At 47.8% G+C, this 21,502-nt stretch overlaps 1 protein-coding gene across 2 annotated transcripts in view; it reads right to left on the bottom strand.

The window, feature by feature from the left end:
• Positions 1-21,502, bottom strand: part of AAGAB (alpha and gamma adaptin binding protein) — a 45,724-nt gene that overhangs the window by 23,635 nt on the left and 587 nt on the right. For both annotated transcript variants that reach the window (XM_084783902.1, XM_084783903.1), the window contains exons 2-5: positions 8,712-8,902; positions 8,516-8,612; positions 8,208-8,297; positions 4,256-4,339 (exon numbers count right to left, since the gene is read on the bottom strand). In XM_084783902.1, coding sequence (XP_084640028.1) covers positions 4,256-4,339; positions 8,208-8,297; positions 8,516-8,612; positions 8,712-8,902 — 462 coding nt within the window. The remainder of the gene's footprint in view (positions 1-4,255; positions 4,340-8,207; positions 8,298-8,515; positions 8,613-8,711; positions 8,903-21,502) is intronic.

Below are 21,502 nucleotides of genomic sequence, written 5' to 3'. Positions count from 1 at the left end.
ATTAAGACATAATTAGTTAAATGCACAGAGTTCAAAGCATAAAAGATCTGGGAAGCTGGACCTCACCTCAAACCAATCAGAAGGTCTAAGAGGGGACCCTGAGTACTACTATTTACTAGGTGCCCAGAGGACCGCATGTCCCCCACCCCCCACCTGGTAATGAGTATGACACTTCTTGACCTCTGTGCCCCAGGCAAAGTCACTTGACCTCTGCACCTAACTCACAATAGATGCTATGAAATTAAATCATCTATCTCACAGCTATGAACATCAGTGGTTTGGCTTACTTTTAACTGAGAGTTGCCATTCACATGTCAACGGCACCCTCTCTACAGTACAGAATTCAGGGCTTTTACTATACTCACAAACTCTGCAATGATCATCACCACATCCAAAACACCGCTTTCACGTGCTGATAAGAGAATTCCATCTCCTTAGCGACCTCTCCCCTTCAGCCCCTGGGAACCACTGATCAATAATGTCTCTATGGCTTTAAAGGTTCTGGACATCTCATCAAAGAACGAGGACACAAAAGCTCCTGGCACAGCAGTGGTGCGGTGGTTCGCCCTGGTGTAGTTAGACGCACTTTTTTAGAAATGAGTAAGAGTTCACTGTATGGACTTACCACTGTCTTCTGGAGTTGTTTCTATCTGTGGGCTATTATAAATAACACTGCTATAAGCATTTATAATAACATTTTGCATGGACATGTACTCAGCTCTACTGAGCACACCTAAGGTGCAGTAACTTAGGAATATGGTGACTTTAAGCACAACTTTCGTTATTGTTGTTTTTCATAAGTTCGTGTGTGCATACTATGCATTTCAGTCACTTTCATCCCCTCCCCTTTACCCTTTCTCTCCTCTTCCCACTCGCGCTGAACCAATCTTTTTCCCAATAGGTTTCCTTCCTATTTTCATGGTTGATTTGAGCTTATTTCGTGGCCTCTTTTGTGACTCATGGAGTTTAATTAGGGCTGCACGCATGAGCACAGGAGGTTACTTACTGGGCAACTTTAACAGCAGTTACATCACAGGAGAAAATGACCCCCTTTCCCAGCAACCATTAACTGCCAGTATCTCCTGAGGCAGGGGCTTCAGGACCCCTTTCCCACCCGTGAGGGACCACGGATGGGCCCTTCACTTCAGACTTTCAGAAAGCCTACTGTGTGACTGGGTGGATAGCTCAGCCACTGAAGGCCCGAATGTGACCCTGCACCCATGAAATCGCCAGGTGCGAAGCCCGTGCTTGTCAACACAGCCCCATCAACCAGCCCTAGGTCCCAACGGCAGACTGTCTCAGAGTACAGGTGAAGACTCTGAGGAGCCACACCCAAGGCTGGCCCCTGGTCTCCTCATGCATCGATACCCCACCCCTAATACACATCCACACACCTGCACATCCACAGGACAGAAAGAAAGAAGAGGAGGAAGGCTGCATGTTCTCACGGGATAGAGGAGGCAGGTCGCCCTGGAAGGACACTATGGCCCCAGCACACAGTCACACAGAGCTCTGTCTCTCTAGGGACAGACTTGAGGCTCTACGATGTCCTACCTCCTACGACCTGCACGTCCATGGCTACATCTCTAGCTTTGAGGATGAGGCGGGCATTGTACTTGTAACCGACCCAGGTCTTCTTCACATGACAGTAAGCTAGTGCCAAAACTTCGGGTTTTAGCTAAAAGCACATAGAGTCCCAGGACTGTAAACAACAATGAAATAAGAGCCATGCAAACCCACACTGTGTCTCCTTGCTTCACACTTAAGAATGTCGCCCCAGGGTTTAAACACATAGAACGTGGAAGTACTTTTGCACAAAGCAGCAGTCCTAAATGCCAGGACCAAATCGACTCTGGAGAGGAAAGGATTTATTGAAGCTTATGGTTGTAATCAGGGAAGTCAGGCAGGAGCTCACGGCAGGAACCAGGCAGCAGCAACTAAGCAGAGACCATGGAGGAGCACTGTTAACTGGTTGTTCTCCATGCTGCCCAACCTGCTTATGGTGACAACCCAGGACCCTGCCGAGGGGTGTGCTCACCCACAGCGGGCTGGGCCCTCCCACAGCAGTCAGTCAAGAAGATACCCCACAGGCCAAATGGAGGGACGGGGAACATCCTCTTCCCAGACGATCCTAGCTTATGTCAAGCTAACAGAAAACCAACCCAGACAGAAGCAAAGTATGTTCGGTGCAGCTTGTAGACTCACATATGGGCAGGACCTCCCCACTACCAGAACCAGTCCCTGCCACAGAATGTTACAGAGCTGGCTTACGCTAGGCGCCCTCCCAGAGACCTTATCCTCTCTACATTACGTGCACCAGCTAACGGTGTAACAGCTAAGGGGCAGTCTCTCTTATACCAGTTTAGGGACCAGTGACAAGAAAAGAGTGTGTGTGTGTCTGTGTGTGTGTGTATGTGTGTATGCGTGTGTGTGTACATATGCATATATACATACAGATGGACATATTCCTTCCAACCATTTCCAACCTGCTGCTTGTTAACTCCATAGACATGGGAGGCTGTAACTACAGTGGGTGGCTGCACAGCTATAAATGTGAATTATAAGCCACTGTTTCTTTAATGTATGAAATGGGGGTCAGAGTTTTCAAAAAATGATTAAAGCCAAAAAGCTTCACAGAATTTCTAGCTATTTCAAGAAATTTATAATGGGCAGTACTGAACAGAACTTTATTCTAAATTGATCTAGTTTACGGACCATATCTCAAACTTAGTTTTACACTGTACACAGTCTAAAGCAATAGTTAGCTGTGACAAAGGCTTAACACAGAACTAAATGAATAAGTGAATGTGGAATGAATGGAAAGGACCCGTCAGGCACATTAGAGTCTCCCTAGCACGAAAATGGGGAGCATGAAGGAGAAAGGGAAAGAAAGGAGAGGGAAATTTCCTTGTTGCACAGAAGGGATTTTGCCAAACACAGGGGTCAGATGAGAGGCAGGATACCAACCATATTTAGTGCCTGCCGAGCTGGCCATCCCTTGCCCTGTATCTCAGGGAAGACAGGCCAGTGTAAAACATGGATTTCCTCATCCCCTTCTGTAGTGTTTCACCTAGCACAGCACACTGGCTAAGGCACCACACTCTAGACTGAATTGTAGCCCCCAACCCTCAAAGCTAAGTCCTAACCTCTGATGCAGCAAAATGCACCTTTATTTAAAATAGGGAAATTAACACGGCCACATGGCCACAGGGTGGGCCTAACTTAATATCACTACTGGCCAAATAAGAGAGGAGATGAGAACAAAGCAATGTGCACAGAGAGAAGCCATGGGAAGATCGGAAGTACCAGTGTCACAGCCAAGGAACTGCAGAAGCCGGAACCACGGCCGAGGCAACCCTCTCCAGCATCCTTGGAGGAGGTGCCTCTGGAACCTCAAGGAAGGGCTTCTGACCTTTTTCTAGAACAGTGAGGCAATAAATTCCCACTGTTCTAAGCCGTCTAGTCTGTGAGCTCATTCCCGAAGGCTGTGCGAGCTAATGCAAGCTCTGATCCAGTGTCAGCCAACCACAGACTACATGTCAGACCCAGCCCTCACCGCACAGCCACCACCATCACACCCTCCAGGGCCCAACAGTCTCCCTCAGGCTGCTGCAACAGCTCAGGTCTACAGAGACCCCACCAGGAGAAAGCCCACTTCTCCTGCCCAGCGTTCTGACATCTAAGTGGGCTCCCACAGCCAGGTCAGACTCCCCGAGGGGCTTTATGACATAAATCCCTTGTTCTTGGAGCCTCTGGCTAAGCACTCTCCCCTTCAGCCCTGCACCCCATGGAGAGCACGACGGAACCCATGCTCTCCTGGAGCTCTACAGCAAGACCAAAGCACCAGCCGCGTCTGTGATTCTGTACTCATGATGGCACCTCGCTTGCCTAGCTGACGTCTGAAAGGTACACACAAACTCCACTTACATAAAAAGCCCAGACAGGATGAAGACAGAGAGTACAATAAAGAATTCCACAGCTAGACTCAGGCTTTTTAATGATAAAGCTCATATCTTAAATGTTTAGGTCATTCTTAAAGGCAAAGAAAATGTGAAAGATACTGTAATATCTACATGCTTGCTGAAATACCTAGTCAGCACACATTAAACACCCCCAGCTTGCTACATCTGGCTTCCTCTTCAACTGAAGGCCTGAGAACTGGAATAAAAATTCCACAGAACCTAATGGTTCCACATATATCCAGATTATTTACCACATGCCACAAGGGTAAAATCGACACTATCCGGTTACTCACCATTCTTCATCACGACATTGGACCAGACATTGGCATTCAACGCTTGTACAATCCGTTTTACGCCTACAGATTCAGGGAAGTCATCTACCAGGGAAAGAAACACACAGGTCTGTATGCACACCCAGATATACCTACACATTCATATATATGCCATATGTCCCTGAAGCCATGCTTTTAAATAACTGGGCTTAATTATCTTGTTTATTTAGCTGTTGCTTCATAATGCATTGTGTACAGAAATGAATGAGGCAAATACAGAGCTCAGAGCTCCTGATAAGACAGACACAAAGGCCTGGTGGCACTCAGAGAAAGGATAAGCAGGCTACCAAGATGAGACTTGTTAGATAGCCTATCACCATATGGGGGGGGGGAGGTCCCGCCCCAGTCCTACCTAGGCCTAGGGGAGGGGAATAGGGAGAAAGCGGGAGGAGGGAGGGGCCGGGAGGAGGGGGGGAGGAATGGGTGGATACAAGTGAGGGGAAAACAATTGAGATGTAATCTGAATAGATAAATTAAAAAAAAAAAAAAAGGAACAGTCATGAAGCTGGGCATGGTGGCACAGGCCTTTAATCCCAGCACTTGGGAGGCAGAGGCAGGCGGACTGCTATGAGTTCGAGGCCAGCCTAGTTCACAAAGTGAGTCCAGGACAGCACACAGAGAAATCATGTCTCCAGAAACAAACAACAACAAAACAATGGTGACGATAGAAGAGAGTTGTGTGATCAAGCCATCTCCATTGTGTCACCATGGAATCCACTCGCAGTTTCCAGAAAATGCAAGTTCTCATTGAACAGCCACAGTACAGCACTAAAGACACTAATCTTGGGCCCGTAGAGATGGCTCAATGGCTAAGAGTGCTTGCTGCTCTTCTATAGGGTTAATTCCCAAACCCATGTTAGGTGCCTCACAATCGCCTATAACTCTAGCCCCGTGGGAGTTACAATGACTCCATATACACTCTCTCCCCCTCTCTCTTTCTCTCTCTCACGCACACATGCATATACATGCACACACAATGCCCCCACACTTTAAATTAATAAATCTTAAAAAAAATCATAAATACATTAATCTTGGCTATCTATACAGAATGAACTTCTAAGGGCTGACAAGATGGCTTAGTGGGTAAAGGCACTTGTGGCACGGCCTGGTGACCTGAGTTTGACCCCTGGGAGGAGGACCTGTCTGTATGCTGTAGTGTAATGCTTGCTGTGTTCAAGTCCAGCACCTTTTCCACTTCTTCCCTATGCAGAACCTGACACATTAAAGTCGGGGCGCCATGTGCTCTCTGAACTGCACACAGGAATATCCCCGTCTCTGGAACCACAGGCCACTAGCCTCCTTCTTGGTCTGAAGGACATCTTATCTGGGCAACTGGACTTTTTGTAAATGTAGCCTTTGGCTCACTTTTGGTACCAATTTACAGGATTCTTGTGGTCCAAATCTGCCTCAGCTGGGTTGACCTCATACAGGTATACTTGGAAAGGGAGAAGATCAAAGGGCTGGAGAGATGGCTCAGTAGTTAAGAACACTGGCTACTTTCGCAGAGGGCCCAGATTCAGTTCCCAGCAACTACCTCAGGTACCTTAGAACTGTCCAGAAATGGAGTTCCAGGGGATGGATGCCCTCTTCTGACCTTGGACCTACATACATGTATGCACACAGTCACACACTGACACATACATAAACATAAATGAAGTTTTAAAAATAATAATTTTTTTTCTTTCTTTTAAATACCCCCCATCAAAGAAAAGATGGGGTGAAAAGATGGCTCAGCAGTGAAGAGCACTGGCTGCTCTTCCAAAGGATGGCGTTCAATTGCTACCATGGACACTGTAGTTCCCAACCGTCTGTGCCTCCAATTCCAGGGGATGGACGCCCTCTTCTGGTCTCCTTAGGCACCAGGCACACGGCACACATGTGGTGCAGACATACATGCAGCCTAACATTAAGGCACATAAAATAAAAAATAAACTTTACCAAAAAAGAAAGAAAAGAAACTAAGTCCAGACGGCTGCAGAACAGCAGACGCAGACAATGCACGCTGCCCTGAGGGAGGGGAGGGGAAGGTTCTGGGTTGATTTTTGGCCTGGGCATCAACAGGTCTGGCACATCTCCTGAGGTTTCTGGGAATTCAGCCTTAGCTTACCATGAATTCAAAAACAGGAAGATAAACTCCACAAACACAGGTCTCACCGAGTTGGTTGGCAGTGGAGAAAACAGGGAAATGATGCGGTTTTCAACAGTGATCTCTCACTTTTATCTACTAAAGTACACATATGCATTTTCAAAAGTTCTAAAATGGCTGGTGAAATCCAAGGAGCAAATGGTGACAGTGCTGAGAGGGTCACAGCGACAGGCTTTGCTCAAAGCTCTTCCAAGCTGGAGAAAACTAGTGTGTATAGTCTCTCGCTGTGATCACCCTACCCTGGGGTAGAACAGTCTCCGAGGCCTCAACCAAATGCCCTGCTCCTCCAGGCACCAGCACTCACCATCCTCGGGCACCAGCACTCACCATCCTCGGGCACCAGCACTCACCATCCTCGGGCACCAGCACTCACCATCCTCGGGCACCAGCACTCACCATCCTCGGGCACCAGCACTCACCATCCTCGGGCACCAGCACTCACCATCCTCAGGCACCAGCACTCACCATCCTCGGGCACCAGCACTCACCATCCTCGGGCACCAGCACTCACCATCCTCGGGCACCAGCACTCACTGTCTTCCTCAGGCACCAGCACTCACCATCCTCGGGCACCAGCACTCACTGTCTTCCTCAGGCACCAGCACTCACCATCCCGGGCACCAGCACTCACCATCCTCAGGCACCAGCACTCACCATCCTCAGGCACCAGCACTCACCATCCTCAGGCACCAGCACTCACCATCCTCGGGCACCAGCACTCATCATCCTCGGGCACCAGCACTCACCATCCTCAGGCACCAGCACTCACCATCCTCAGGCACCAGCACTCACCATCCTCAGGCACCAGCACTCACCATCCTCGGGCACCAGCACTCACCATCCTCAGGCACCAGCACTCACCATCTTCCTCAGGCACCAGCACTCACCATCCTCGGGCACCAGCACTCACCATCCTCGGGCACCAGCACTCACCATCCTCGGGCACCAGCACTCACCATCCTCGGGCACCAGCACTCACCATCCTCAGGCACCAGCACTCACCATCTTCCTCAGGCACCAGCACTCACCATCCTCGGGCACCAGCACTCACCATCCTCGGGCACCAGCACTCACCACCCTCAGGCACCAGCACTCACCATCCTCAGGCACCAGCACTCACCATCCTCAGGCACCAGCACTCACCATCCTCAGGCACCAGCACTCACCACCCTCAGGCACCAGCACTCACCATCCTCAGGCACCAGCACTCACCATCCTCAGGCACCAGCACTCACCATCCTCAGGCACCAGCACTCACCATCCTCGGGCACCAGCACTCACCATCCTCGGGCACCAGCACTCACCATCCTCGGGCACCAGTCCTCAGGCACCAGCACTCACCATCTTCCTCAGGCACCAGCACTCACCATCCTCGGGCACCAGCACTCACCATCCTCGGGCACCAGCACTCACCATCCTCAGGCACCAGCACTCACCATCCTCGGGCACCAGCACTCACCATCCTCAGGCACCAGCACTCACCATCCTCGGGCACCAGCACTCACCATCTTCCTCAGGCACCAGCACTCACCATCTTCCTCAGGCACCAGCACTCACCATCCTCGGGCACCAGCACTCACCATCCTCGGGCACCAGCACTCACCATCTTCCTCAGGCACCAGCACTCACCATCCTCGGGCACCAGCACTCACCATCCTCGGGCACCAGCACTCACCATCCCTGGGCACCAGCACTCACCACCCACAGGCACCAGCACTCACCACCCACAGGCACCAGCACTCACCACCCACAGGCACCAGCACTCACCGTCTTCCTCAGGCAGCTCCTCTGGGTTGAGCTCCACCAGCTCAAAGCCATGTTTGATGCACCACTCTTGAGCTTTTTGTCGGTTTACTCCTGAAACAACATGCAAAAGAATCTAAGTAAAACAAACGCAAAGCACAACGACCTTTGACACTGTCCAGTCCTCAATTCTGCCTCCAAATGTCAACGTCATCCTAAAGGCATCTAAAATAAAGCTACACACACACAAGGAGAACAATAAAACGAGTGATGAGCTGAGGACATGAAGCACCCTGACTTCATGGAAGGGGGAATCTGTAGGAGGGCCTTACCTTCTTCACACACTCTATCACAGACCAGGATCATCACCTCAGGCAACCACGCTTCTGCCAGAGGCAGCCATGAGGAGACACTGTCAAGACCCGATTTCTATAGGGCAGAAACAAAAACGAAGAGACACACTGAGAGGAGGAAAAGAAAGCATTTGAAAATGTCTGGTTGCAGGCGCCACAGGAAACAAGAGCTCACCTGTGTGCTGTCAAAGTAAAGCACAAACGCCTGGACTGACTCCGCGATCTCGGCGGTGACCAGGAACCTGCTTGGCACCACGCACAGATTCACCTCTGCTGAGTAGTACTTGTTATCGATGGTCCAGGGGTAAAACCTCACAGCATCGCTGGCAGTGGTTTCCACAACAGGCTCTTCTGTTCCAAGGATATCTACATGAACAACACAGTATCACCACGGGAGATACGCAACACACACCGGCCAGATTGTTTAATGAGATAACCAGATTAGCCCAAAGCCTTGACTAAAGAGCCCTGAATTGAGTAGATTTGCTTTTCTAATCATTACGAAAGCAATGGTGACATTATTTAAATCATTGGCTTCTTTCTTTTTTCCCTTTTGCAATATTGGGGATTGAATCTAGGACCTCCAGAACTTGTCAAGTACTGCACCACTGGGCTATCCTCTTTTTCAGAACACAAAATTCATCAGCTCTAGATTAGACTGTAGCAGGGGGTGGGGGGCAGTGGGAGCCACCTTGATAAACACTCGGGAAAGAGCGAAGAGAAGAGGAAGGCTGAGAGTATATTAATTTTATTGTGTAAGGCCTCCACAGGCAGGAGATGACTGCAAGAATTCCTAACTACTTTGCACTTACTGCACTCTAAGAAGATGAGAGGATTAAGGCTAAGCCATTAATAAAACAGAGCAGCATACATTCCTTGGGCTAAATGCTTAGACATTAATTCAGTTAATGAAACAAAATAATAGATACTGATAAATGGTCCCAATTCTATTAATATCCATTCTTGTTCAGTCTTTGAAAACCACCCGAATCCTTATTTGACAGAGACACCTCTAGCAAATTTAAAAACGTATCAAAGCAAATTAAATGTTTTCCATTATCACAAAATCTTTCAAAAATTTATTTGCTGTGCAGGTGGGAAGCCTTCACTGGGAAGATGAGTCAGCGGTGGGCGAACACACACAGCTGTGGTCATGGAGACTCAGAACTCCACGGTACTTCAACATTTTACAACATTTAGAACTGGAAGAGGGGACTGAAATTGGTCTCACCCAAGCTCCCGTCTCCCACACCATCCCCACCACCTTGACCTCATTCAGAGGTGGAGAATGAGTGTGGTCTATGTGCACACGCGTGTGCAGCTGTGCATGCCTGTGCACAGAGGCCGGAGGAGGACATCAGGTGTCTTGCTCTCCACCTTACTACCCTGAGGCAGGGTCTCTCACCAAACCGTGAGCTATGCCCAGGACACCCTTGTGACTCTCCTTATGCAGGTTATGAGTACGCCTGCAGCCATGCCTAATGCCTCAGTGCGGCCACACTCAGCCTGGGTGCTGGTGTTTGAACCCCTTGCACTTGCCCTTTCCATGTGTAAGGCAAGGACTTTACACACGGAGCCATCTCTCCAGCACTTGTCTTGAAAGGTTTGCCCAAATCTGAGTCATTACTCTTAAAGGAATAGAGATTCTGAAACTAGTCCTTTCTCTCTTTAGAAACTGGCAATTCTGCTTCACTTGTGCTTTCAGTGGTAATCCCTTACTTGGTGTTAATTCCATAGCAACCAGGCACAGTGTTCCTCACAGTGGACCATGGCAGGTGGGCATGCAGCAGGGGGACAGAGGAGCTATTAAAATCACAGACTTTGTTTTCACACCAATTTCTCACAGAGAAAATAAACAAAAGAGAACTCCTAGACCAGAGTCCACCTCACAGTCCAAGTTAGTGCTGTAAGCTAAGAGTAGCCATGTTTCTCTGAGCTTCATGTTACCCAGACAACACACGTTCCATCATGTCAGCAGCACACACGGATGGACAGCATCCCAAGCAACAGGCTTCGAAGGGTGGGAGGAGCCAACATGAAATGAGTCCTCGTTTTTGGCTCATTTAAAATAATGAACTGGCTGGGCTTTTTTGTATTTTGGGTTTTTTTTTATTTTTTATTTTAAGGAGAAGAAATATAGAAAGCAATATTGTTAAGAGGCAAAGGAGAAATCACAGGGACTGAGTGCCACTGTTTGCCACTATTTCCTAAATCTTATACGTAAAAGCTGGAATCAATTTGGGGTTATGCTTTTTCCAAATCAGTGTCATCAATGACAAAAAATACAATTATATCACAAGTGCATGCTAACTGCACCTGTGAACACCTGGATCTGCTCAGGGGCTGCACACACTAAGAAGCACCGGATGATACACATTAGATGGGCCAACTGCACAGACTGTATCTTAATAAAGCTTTTTAAGGTAAGTGGCTAAACATAAAAACAAATGGGGGGGCAGGTATTTCAGAAAGAGAAACTTTTTGCTAAACTCAGATGGGAATAGAGCCCAAAGCCAAGAAGATGGATTTTACTTTCTGGTGTTTTAGCAGCTGCCTGGGTTAGTTTTGTTTCACTCTTTGAACTGCCTGCAACGAGTGGATAGCCCAATCCACTTAGCAGCACTTTTGTTTTTAGCGTGTGCTAATCAGATCGCCCAGTAAAACTGGTCACGGGCTCTGTTATCCTATCTGTGCTAATTAAGAACTAGGAGATGGGTAAAGACTGTCCTACTCCAGTTCCGGGGGCCACGTGTGCCTAAAGCTGACGCCAGATTAGCAGAGGCTTTTCCTGCTTTCTCAGGGTGCTGATGCTGCGGCCCCGGCACGGAGCTGTATGTGCCATTCTGGAGTATAACCACAAGTCGTAAGACACTGTTGGACCTAAAGATCCACTGTCCCCTCAGGACCAAACAGGAACAGCAGAACAAGGGAGTGTGAGGCGCATGGCATCTGAGGGTCTGCTTGTGTTCGCACGGCCCGAAATACCCTCCCTTCTCTGCCCTTCATTACACTGAACGTGATGTCAACTCCACTGCATACAACTAAATTCCCAGAGCAGCCTCACCCTCCAGCTCTCATCCCCGTTGCTGGTTGCTGGCGGCCACCTGGTGGAGCTGCGATACATTAACTTTTGAAGAGACAAACATTAGGTGACTGATTGCCAGGTCTGTTATTACACCCTTGGATTCACATCTTAAAATAGCCCATTTGTAGAGCCTTTACGTAAGACGTTAACGCGCCACCCCAGGTCTAGCAGCACCTCCGCCCAGCTGTAAGTGCCAGCACAAACAGCTTTTTCTACATGTGTGCGAACCTGCTCTTCAGCAGGCAGGAAGTCTGCAGCCTCCTCCACCCCTCACTCACTTTCTCACTTGGGGAACTTACTTCCCCTATAGCCCCATAGGTGCTAAAAAGAAAGATTAAAGAGATGTGACCGGCTATGTGTCTGATGGTCAGTGGAGTGACATCTCTGTCAACCTCTGGCTGGGCTTTGTGCCCTCACCTAGGAGAGCACGCCAACTTGGCAAGCAACCAAAGGCAAGGGAAGGTGGTAAGGTGTGCTTGACACTCAGTAAGAGGCAAATCTCTTTGGCACAGATTAGGAAGCAGACTGAAGTTCAAGGTGCATTCTCCAAACGCCACGCATACTGATTACACACACATATGCACATGAACACACCTGGCCTCTTCATACCTAGACACTTTGGTCCCAAAACAACAAATGCATTGCCATGACGACGCAGTGCTACTGTGCCTGGAATTATCCATGCCTCCTTTAGCAGTATAATAAGAACACTTAATACCAACAGATTTAGTGGTCAAATCATATTTTCCATAGCTTGAGGGAAGTGACACTTGTCACTGCAAATCAGGACAATCCTTCCAGAAACCAGCATTGTTCTGAGAATGCAGCGTTTTCTTGAACTTCTGATCCTCCTGCCTCCACCTCTCTAGTGCTGGAATTACAGGGTGTGACATATACCCGGTTTCTGAGGTGCTAGGAATGGAAACCAGGGCCTAGTGCAAGCTAGAGAAGCCCTTTGCCAACTGAACCACATCCTCAGCTCAGTTTTCATGCTTTTGCAAACTGAACCTGCCCACTAGCAGGCATCCGCGCTTCCCACTCCAGCTACCTCAATCTTTTATGGTCTCCTCTCTCCTGCTGACTGCAAGTTCCTCTTCTTTTTCTTGCTACAGCCAGCACCAACCAAGCAGAGGAGACCACTGGAAACTGAGCCACAACAGCCTTGCATTTGAGTGCTAGCCAGAGCCCAGCCAGAGCGCCCCGTGTCATACCACCTCAAACAGAGACAGAACTCCTGCTGTGGCTTCAAGACTGAAGTGTGCTAGAAGGTACAGTAACTGAACAGAGAAGAGACCCAAGATGAATGAGTATTCCCATGGGGCTATAGGGAGGCTCAGTGGTTAAGAGGACTGGACGCTGTTCGAGAAGACCTGAGTTCAAGTCCCGACACCCACAGGGTGGCTCGCAACCACCTGTAACTCCTGTTCCAAGAGACCTGATGCTTTCCTTTGGTCTCTGCAGACACCAGGCACAAATATGGCACACAGAGGTATAGAGGGCAGAACAGCAAACACATACAAATAAAATTTAACTAGAAACATGCTCATTTCCCAAATTCCAAGCCAGTTCTCTCCGAGGCAGCACACTCCTGACTTGCGGGTGGAGCTGTGTGCAGCTCTTATGAAGAAAGAGTCTCCTTCAGGCTGTTCTGGAGGCTCTTTCTTTTCCAGCCTGACCACCTTGTAAAATATGACGTCTCAAAGTTTTCTTTTCCATTGTTGAGGCAGAAGAGAAAGCAATTAGGAAAATTACAGGAGGCAGCAGAGTCTGACGTGAGCCAAAGGGGAAGTCAGCCATTAGGAAAGACGAGAACCCAGGGAGATGTGGCCAGGAAGAAGCCTGAGACAGAGGGTTTCCACGAGGCAGCAGGTAACAGCAACACGCCTATCAGGCACAACACATAAAACCACACATGCCACAGGATCACGGTGCTACACGCGTGTCAAGGACCCTGGCTGTTAAAACCATAATGCTAGGGCTGAGAGGTCACACGGACGAATGCCAGCAAATTCTCGTCTGGAATTCCCTGAGTTTTGCAGCCTCCTGGCACAAGCACAGGTAACCTTTGTTTTGGGGCCCAGGACAGGTCGCTCCAGGGAGCGGTGTGGAGACGCTGAGGGCGGCCTGTGCTGCTGATGCAGAGGGCTGCACAGCTGCGCACACACCACACCTGAACAACAGCAGGGATTCCCTTTGCTTCTAGCACTCAGTACCTCCCTGGCTCCCCTTCTTTCTGGCCTCTCTAAATCCATGTTTCCACACGCCCTTAGGCTTTTTATATCACAGTGGAAATTTTTAAAACTTGAAGCAGAGGAAATCCAAGCCAATCCTTCCCCTTTTCTCCAGTTCACTTTCTCCCAGTAGTCATCTGGAATTGGTCACCACGGCCTCATCTTACAATAATTGGGTGTGTGTGTGTGCACATGGTCTCTGCTTGCCTTTAGAAGACCTCACAGTGCAGTGGCGCAAACATGCAACAATACAATATAGAAGCTGGCAGGAGGTGGGGAGAGAATATGTGTTTTATGAGAACCAAGCAGGCTCCATCAGCCTTTAAGTTTTCATGCTGTGTGCAAACACTACTATTTCCCAATCCTGGGGGCTCAAGTCACAGACAACTCCTACCCAGATTTTGCAGAAAGAAGCAGCATCTCTGAATTATATCCCTTTAGAAAGCTGTTTGTGCATCACATGTATTCAGTAGCCTCGGGGGCCAGGAGGTGTCAGGTCCCCTGAAACTGGCGTTTCAGGCAGTTGTGAACTGCCTGATGGCGGGTGCTGGGAACCAAATCCAGGTCCTCAGCAAGGGCAGCCAGCGCTCAAAACAGGTAGCCCCTTTTCCAGCTCCCCATCACTTTTATACAGGCTCCAATTCCATTCAAAGCAGGGTTCCTCCTCGAGGACACGGTCTTCTGTCCACAGTCTTGTGTGGACACCTGGAAACCTATTTTGGTTGTCACAAGTTGAGGTATGGCACTGCCATCTAGTGTACCAAGAATGCTTGCTCAACAGCACAGCCCAAAACAGCGGAGCTGCCCGGTCTAGAATGGCAACACGGTGGATGCTGAGGACCCCTGGCTCGGAGGGAGGAAGCCCTGAAAGAGTGACCCAGCACTATTCATGAACAAAATAAAAACCCTACAAGACCGAGTTGGCGTTTTCCTTTCTCACAGAACTGAAGCGAGGCAACACCCTGGCAGAACCCCTCACTCCAAGTACAAAGGTATCCCTTGTGTATGTCTCAATATACTGCATGTCTTCTTTGAATACCAGCCATAAAAATGTATTTGGTAACTTGTAGATGCCTGAGAATAACCTCTGGCTATCTTCAGTAGGAAGACCAGATAAAACCTATTGCGTGAGATAACGCTCGAACTCTGCTAACAACGTAGGTGACTGGGGCAAGTGCGTCAGGTGTTTGCAGCAGATGACCCAATATGACAATCAGTAAATATTTGTGGAATAAAGTTAACTTACTTAAAGTCAGACAACTAAAATTCAGTGGGCAGATTCCCTCCATGAAAACCCCAGCAGAACTCAGACAGAACCACAGCCCAGCCCTGTTGGCATGTCTGTGCCGCTGCTGACCCTATGACTGCTCGCTTTCCTCTCCTGGACAGATGCTGATGGAAGCCACGGCTGGCGGCTCAGAACCAGCAGTTGGGTCTGCAGGGAACACTAAACCCGAAGCTGGTTATTTGTTTCTGAACTTTGTAAAACACTGAAAGGCTCTTTGCAACTGCGACCTGTGTCAGCCTTGCTGCTCAGGTAAGGTGTCTACAGAGATCTATTTGAGGCACCTGTGTGCTGGCTCTGACGTAAATACAATGTCAAGTGCAGACTATCATTCTTGCCAGAAAAGTTCCCAACAACTTTCAGACTTTAACCTTATAAAATGATTTTATATCAGATTTTGATTATTCATTGAATGTCCCAATCATTGCTGAAGGGACTGTATGGGGCGAGAGGCACGGGGTTGTTAAACTCACATGACCACTGCATAATGTCTAGAATGTTTTTACCTCCTGCTGCACAGAAGCCAGCACTTAGACAGACACACCAGAAATGAAAGCCTCAGTCTAGACAAGCTAGAACCTTCCAGGACACAACACTGCATCCTGCATCACAAATAGTCCTGTGCAACACAGCTGGAGCAAAATACAAGTATTTCTCTCCTACTCTGCCCCGCCTCCCTACTTACTGAAAGACAATCCTTAGTTCCCTCATCAACAGTAGCATAGAGCACGTGAGTGTGCAGCTTCCGCCATTAGCACAGATGCTCTGCTTCCACAGGTGAGGAAGCAGCAGCAAGTACCATGTCTCTTGTCTCCATTTTGACAATGTGCAGCTCTGGTTCCCAAAATGTTAAACCATGCTTGCAAGAGAGAAAGATGTCTTGGCCCCCAACGTTTATGAGCGAATGACTTCGGAGAAGCTCGGCCTTGCTGTGCGTTACTCACACTGGAACAGTGGGCTCTCGTTCGCGAGGTCCTTCGGGTCTGAGGAGAATGGACTTATCCCTAAGTTTCGCTCCTTAAGCTAAGGACAACATCTCTCTTGTAATAAACATAAAATCTCAAGCCCTAGCATTAGCTGGAAAAGTTAAATGGATTGAGCATCACAGTGAAAAACAAAGCAGTTTCTACCCCTTATGTCCAGCGGACACCACTGTTCGTAGTCGCCGTGGTGACAGCTTTGAGTGCTTGTGGCAGAGCTTGCTGGCCTCATCTCTCTTCATCTACTTGGAAACATTACTGAACCCAGTGCAGTTCCAGAGCGGACCAAAGACTCCACTCAGATTCTCTCCAGAAGCTGTAGAAAAAGCTCCAGTTATGACTCAAGCCCCTCCCTGTAGTCACCAAACAACGGACCCCATCCCTGAAACAGGAACAGCCTCTCAGTTACCTCGGAGCCTTTTCTAAGCCTGGAGACCTGTGGATGGAGAAACACTCCCAACGTTGCCGAGAAGTCTTGTTTTGCCAGGAAGTGATGTCATACATACTTGCTATGACAGTCTCCACGGCCAAGTCTGTCCATCAAAGAATTAAGCTTTCTTGGTCTTCCTGTTTTAGAAACCTGAGGACTAGATAGCAAAGGCTTCTAAAGTCTAAACACACAAAGTTAAGTTGTCCCTGGGGTTGTAACTCAGTGGTAGAGGCTTCTGTAAGATGCACAAAGCCTTAGGTTCTATCTCCTGCACCACAGGGAGATGGGGGAGGCACAGGATGGGATGGATGGACACACACACACACACACACACACACACACACACACACACGACACACAAATGTTCTATTTGGGTGTGATGGTGCACACCTTTAATCCCAGCACAGAGGTAGGCAGATCACTGTGCGTTCAAGGTCAGCCTGGTCTACAAGGCGAGTCCAGGACAGCCAAGGCTACACAGAGAAACCCTGTCTCAAAAACAACGACAGAAGTTAGGTATCTGCTGAAATCTCAAAATAAGGCTTGATTCTTAAAAAAACATAAATAAAAATAATCTAGGTTAAGAATGCCAGAGTTACTGGGTGTGGTGACACACGCCTTTAGTGCCAGTGCTCCAGGAGGTAGAGGCGGGCAGATAGCTAAATCTAGTCTAGATAGTGAAATCCAAGCCAGCTAGGGCTGTATAGTGAGACTTTGTTCAAAAGAAGGAAATTCAGAGTCAAGTTAAGAAGCACTGCATAGCAGGGTGTGGTGGCAGCACTCAGGGAAACAGAGGCAGGCAGATCTTTGTGAGTTCAAGGGCAGCCTGGTCTACGAAGTGAGTCCAGGACAGCCAGGGCTACACAGAGAAACCCTGTCTCAAAAAACAAAAGAGCAAAACAAAAGCGAAAACGAACAAAAAAGAAGCACTACATTACCAAACATAAAATGAAGGAATTACTGTTACCCAAAACCCTCAGTGCAGATGTCATGTTAATATGAGCAGATCACATATGGATCCAACACCCAATACCTGCTTTTAGCTTCCTTGGCATTGCCCACACACACATTAATTAATTAGTTAATTTATTCATACTAATGGCTTTGTGATCTGTTCATATTAATCCTATACAGTAAGACTGCCTAACAGGTGTCTCTGTTTTAAATGTAATTAATTGAGAAAACAAAAACTCAGAAATTGTTAAAGACTTTAGGCATAAATGGTCTTTTAATGTATATTTGATACATTGCATACACTTCCTATGTTAAGTAATCTCTATTTAAATGTAATATACATTCTCTGGGCAGATTCTTCCCCTTTCTATTCTCAAGCAAGTCTTCAACCATCCCAGACAATATTGAAAGCAGACTTAAAACTAATTTTAGGCATTAATTCTCTCTACCATTTCATACCTTAAGTCATTCTGCTCACTGTGGAGTGACAGCACAGCTCAGCTCTTCCTTTCTCTGAGCTAAGCCTTGACCACGAACGCACACAGCCACGGTTACTGCCTGAGCACTTTGCATAAATCAAACCTTGCATTTCCCAGCCAGATTCTTCATCATAAAATGGAAATAACCTATCCTATTGCGCTTATGATGACTGAAGTAAATGATATTTAAAAAAACAAAATCAAAACAGTTGAGGGTGCCTGGAAAGATGGCTCAGCAGTTAGGAGTGCTTCCGCTCTTCCAGAGGACTTGAATTCAATTCCCAGGACCCACTTGGTAACTCCAGCTCCAAGGCGTCCAACATCCAACACCTACTTCTGGCTTCCTTGGTGTTACACACACACACACACACACACACACACACACACACACACACGGAAGAGCTCTACATACACATGAAACACTGTCAGATGGTCTCCACATTTCTGCATGGCACTAACTGAAAACACTTTGCTGCAGATGCTCTGGAAGTCTGTCTAGATATAGCCTGTACAGTTGCTGCGCTGGTTCTTCTAGGCTCCCTCTCCCTAGAGGAATGCCGGGCCAGCTCTTGGCATTTTACAATTTCCACAGGCAGAAGACACATTTTCACTACACTCCTCTTGAGGGTGGGGACAGTATCTTAAGGCATAATTTTAGTGGCAGTAGCCAGAACAGACACTAGCGCTATGTTTAATAAACATTTATCAGAACGCATCATTCCAGAATAAAAGTATTATGTTCACAAAACATACTCCAGGCAGAGAAGAACTCTGGCCCGAAGCACAGACCGTTGCTCTCATGCAGGCCTTGTGCAAGCTCCTCCAGTGCACGGAGCTTTCAACTGTCCACACTGTGGGATTGGTGAGGCAGCTCAGAAGGCAAAGGTGCCTACAGACAGGCCCGCCCACCTGAGCTCAAGCTCAGTGACACATGGGGTAGAATGACAGCTCCAACTCCCAGGGGCTTCATCCGCAGCCGAGGCCCACGGGCTCTTAAAGGTGAATGTCTAACAAACTTGATGTTTGACTGTAAAATACTTTCTGCTGTTGGTCAAACTCAGTAAGACAGACCAGATATGAAAAGACTGATAAAAGAAGCTGGAGCCCTCTTCCAGAGCAAGGACACCTTCCCCTCAACCGGAAGCCTGTGCCCCACCTAGACCGAGGTCATTCATCGTGGCAGTCTCCAAATTAAATTCGCCCTGAATAGTGTACCTCCGTCGTTAATGATGGTAAGACAGTGAGCGCCCTATAAATACTTAACCCTATGGCCATCTGCGGCCTCCATCCCCACGATCTTTAAAAAACTGACCAGCCCCCTTTATTCTAATAATCTGCTGGCTGTCCTGCTCAGTAGTGGGGCACTACTGAGGGCTCCCTAATTTTAACAAGACTTGGAGTTATCTGAGACACTCTGCATACAGAAATCAAGTGAGCTATTTCACAGAACTCTACCCCCAATTCTGTTAAAAGTCTATAAAAGTGGACAAAGGAAGAATTATCACCATTTGCCAGCCATTGGTGATCAGCTCCTTCAAGGCACTGACCACATTTGCCAGTTCTGATCTTTAAGAAACAGAACAGGGCCAGGCATGGTGCTGCCCGCCTGTAGGCCCTCCACTTGGATTGGAAGTTCAGAGCTAGCCTGGGAGACACAGCACCTCGCTGGAGGGTGGGAGGGAGACAGAGCGCCATAGCTGTCAGAAAGTCAGATATATAGACTCATAAACACCTTGAGAAATTTCTGGTATATTCACTATAAGGACGTACAACAGAAAGTGATTTTTAACTTAATGTTAAAAAAAAAAATCAGGATGGGGAGGAGGCTGTGACTCATTAGTAGAGCAGTTGTTTAGCATGTGCAAAGCACTGGGGTCCAACCAACCCTTGCCACACCACACACACACACACACACACACACACACACACACACACACACCATAAATACATACCCCACACACACACATCAGGCTAAAAACTACATATGAAGTAAAATTATATAATTACAGTAATTGCAAAAATAGAGTATGCAGGGACCAGGGGGAGACTGCAAAGAACACCACCAAAATATTGGCTAAATTCTTTATATACTAAATTTTAATCAAGAGTTTTACTTAACTTTTACTCAGAGTTACTTGTTATAACAAGAAACGCTCTAAGGGGCAAAGATGGGCGGCCTGGTGGCAGGGCAGGAGGGGCAGTGCTTAGAGGACACGAGGGAACGGCAGAGCGTTTGGTTGCCATTTAGTGAGTGATGTAATTAAGCTTTCACCCCAGTGAGGAACTTCCTAAGTGCTCACAATAAGCAGATTATAGAATATCTGTGCTGAGAGGACAGCGTGCCCAATTTTGCCAACAGGTGTAAAAAATAATTACAAACCGCATAATGCTTTACAGGTTAGGACCCATTTGCAAGCCAACACCAACTCTCCCGAAACACCTGTTCATGCGCCCCCTGTAGGAATCGGCAAAACCTGCGTTAAACAGGTGATAGGCTTTTATATTAACGTCAGCTGCTTATCAATGTCTTTATAATAATGCCAACCGCTTATCAATGCTTATCCATGCTAGCCGCTGATGAAACGGAATCCTCACCCATAAAGACAGGGACATGAAGGGCAGAGGTTCAGTGACTTGCCCAGAGTCATACAGCAGAGAGTCAGTACCACACGTTTAAAACAGAAGTCATGAGGTACATAGGGCTCAACTTCACAGGGTCCCTGCGTGACAGGCCTGGCCCTTGAGGGGCTCCTTAGCTCTTTCGACCTCACTGGTCCCTCTGATCTACATTTCAGAGCTCAATAGTTGGTGGCTTGGGTGCATCTCAGTGCTGTGCTTAGTATGCACAGGGCAGAGGGAATTAAAAAACAGAACACACACCCCAAAATAAAAAAAACACTTGAATTTTATAGCTATGCTTAGGGTCCAGAAGCAAGGGCACTGGGTGCAGTAACACCCCAAACTCATTTTGATGGAGAACCTGCACCTCAGGAGGAACTCAAGGCATTTAAGTACACATGAGGGGGCACCCAACAAATGTCACATACACACATGTATGTATGTATGTAAATACATACACAGACACACACACACATCAAGGGTAGTCAAGAATGCCCACAGCTCACGCCTAAAGGGAGTTAAGAATTTATTCTAGACCCAAATACGAGTTATCATGAACAGGGAACAGGAATCGGGGTTGTTTCAAATCCAAAGTTCCAACATGGTAACAATTTCATGATGTTTTTATAATAACAATTTTTAAAAAGCCATATATCTGGATGTTTCAAAAAAAATACATTGGTGGGAACATCACGTAGGTGGGTTACAGTAAACTGGGGAAGCCTCTGCTGTAGGCCTCACATACCATCAGCGAACACTCTTAGTCTTTGGGTGGAAGCTGGAGGTCTGCTTCCTTATTCCCAAAAGCACTTTACCTGATAGTCACAAGGACATTAGGCCAGACACGGAGGTGGGCAACAGATGTCTATGAAGGAGACTAAAGCTAACCCAAAAGAATCTGGC

Source organism: Acomys minous (assembly GCF_964271855.1).
Source record: "Acomys minous genome assembly, chromosome: 5".
Classification (NCBI taxonomy): Eukaryota; Metazoa; Chordata; class Mammalia; order Rodentia; family Muridae; genus Acomys; species Acomys minous.
This window is presented reverse-complemented; position numbering and strand designations above follow the sequence as displayed.